Consider the following 2023-nt stretch of genomic DNA (forward strand, 5'->3'; position numbering starts at 1 on the left):
CATGGCAGGGGATCCACACAAACAGGGGGCTCAGACCTACCTGGGGTTGCGGCTGTGGATGTCACCTCCAGTGTCACGCTGCTCCCAAGGGGTGAGGAAACAAAGGGGTGGTTCTTGGGATGGTAGGAGCACCTGTAGGTACCAGCGTCAGAGGGGGTCACCCCAAGGAGGGTGAAGGTTGCTGTGCCCCCACCATCCGCGTCCTGGCGCTGGATAGGGGCTGAGCGCCCATCCTTGTGCAGGAGGAAGGTGTCCCCATAGTCCTTGTTCCAGCAGTGGATGGTGACATTGGTTCCTGTCCCCACATGTTCCTCAGGGCGAAGGGAGATTCTGGGTGGTGGAAAGCTGTGATCTGCATGAGGGGAGGGGACAGCATTGGGACACGGTTCTGTTGGGAGCCCCCAGAGCCATCTGCTGTCCCCAGTGCCCTCACCTGTCAGCACCAGCTCCACGGGATCACTCTTCTCTGATATCTCCTCTGACTCAGGCACCCGGTACTGGCACTGATATCTCCCCCCATGTTCCCGCTTTGTGCTAACAATGGAGAACTCGACCACGTCCTGCACCTTGTCCATGTACTTGTTGAGTGTCCAACCTCCATCCTGGTACACACAGACCCAGGCAGCCGGCCGGGGCAGGTGGCACTGTAGGGTGACATTGTCTCCCAGGGACACCCCCTGGCTATGGTGCAGGCACAGGGAGGGTCGGGGCACTAGGACAGGGGACACCAGTCAGCCTTCGCCCAGCACACCCTCCTGGACCCCTCTGATGGCCCCCTCCCAACGCTCCCCCTCCCTCTATCCCCATTCTCCCCCTGTCCCCATACTCACGATGCTGTGCCCTGCTGGCTGCCACCAGACACCAACCTGCAAGGGACACGGTCCTGGTCCCACTCAGGGCCACCAACCCCCGTGGCACAACATCCCCATTGTCACTCACCCAGGATGAGGGCCAGTGCCATTGTTGCCATGAGGAGGGAGCAGCTTGGGGACAGCGAGACTGCAGTGGGGACAGTAAGTGCCCAGAGAGCTGCTGTCAGTTCCACTTGTGGTTGTAGTGCTGTGATGTCATCTCCGCATGTTGTATTACTTGCCCCTGATCACTAATTAGTGACTGTCACCCCTCAGTGTCACAAGCAATTCACAAAGAGCTATCAGGTTAAAGCCCTCTCAGTGAGCCCCGCCAGCTCCAGGGCTGGGATCCACTGAGTTAAACCTCCCCATGGTCTATACCAGACTCCCACCTGGATGTCAACCTGGCTGCCCATCCCCCTCAACCTTACCCATAAGGACTCGACCTGATCGTTCCCAGCATTCAGCTCTACCACAGTGAAGCACTCCCTGACACAGAGAGACACATCACTGCCCTCTCCTTCCTTGCCCACCCCTCCAAAACGGCTCACAGGCCCCCACAGCAGCACTGCAGCTGTGGCAGTGATCCCACCATCATTTGGTGATGCCTACTAAGTCTTCGATTCCTGCTGCATGATGGCTTCCAGCTCCTCCTGTTTGTTGCCACCACTTCTGGGTGGTCATCACCAGCACAGTAAAAAACCCATACATCGCTTTGGGGGAAAAGGTCAAGGTTTCTGCTCATAGAAGCTGTGGTTTCCTGTGCTGTGGATGTGGTTACGAGCTGGTCACTCACCGTGCATGCTGAGCATCATCACCAGCAGCAGCAGCAGCAGCAGCAGTCCCAAAGTGCTGGCTCTCAGGTGGTCCCAGTGTGGGCACACAGCGGGAGCTGGAAGAGTGCACACCTGTTTGAAAACAGACCCTTCCCAGTGGTTCCCATTCAAGGCTGGAGCAGAAGTTGATGGATGCTCTGTTTCCCTCAATTCTGGGGGTCTTTGGATCCTTCCCAGTTGCTCCAGTGGTTCCCAGTGGGGAAGGAGTTGGTACAAGGAGGTGATGGCAGCAGGCACACATGGGCTGGGCTCCCATTGCAGGTTGGATGGGTGCACGGAAAGAGGCATCTCCTCCACACGTGGTTTTGGAGGTGGTGGAGGCTCTGCAGGTCCTCG

General features: G+C 58.0%; 1 protein-coding gene across 1 annotated transcript; it reads right to left on the bottom strand.

Annotated features, from left to right (window-relative positions):
* Positions 1-6: 6 nt before the first annotated feature.
* LOC110391613 (osteoclast-associated immunoglobulin-like receptor) lies at positions 7-1035 on the bottom strand (the record flags this gene model as incomplete). The annotated part of the gene is made up of 2 exons (XM_021383565.1): positions 7-712; positions 831-1035. Coding segments are annotated over 2 exons (911 nt in total), but the record flags the coding sequence as incomplete, so codon positions are not given.
* Positions 1036-2023: the final 988 nt, after the last annotated feature.

The sequence above is a fragment of the Numida meleagris genome, unplaced genomic scaffold (genome assembly GCF_002078875.1).
Source record: "Numida meleagris isolate 19003 breed g44 Domestic line unplaced genomic scaffold, NumMel1.0 unplaced_Scaffold421, whole genome shotgun sequence".
NCBI classification, from domain to species: Eukaryota; Metazoa; Chordata; class Aves; order Galliformes; family Numididae; genus Numida; species Numida meleagris.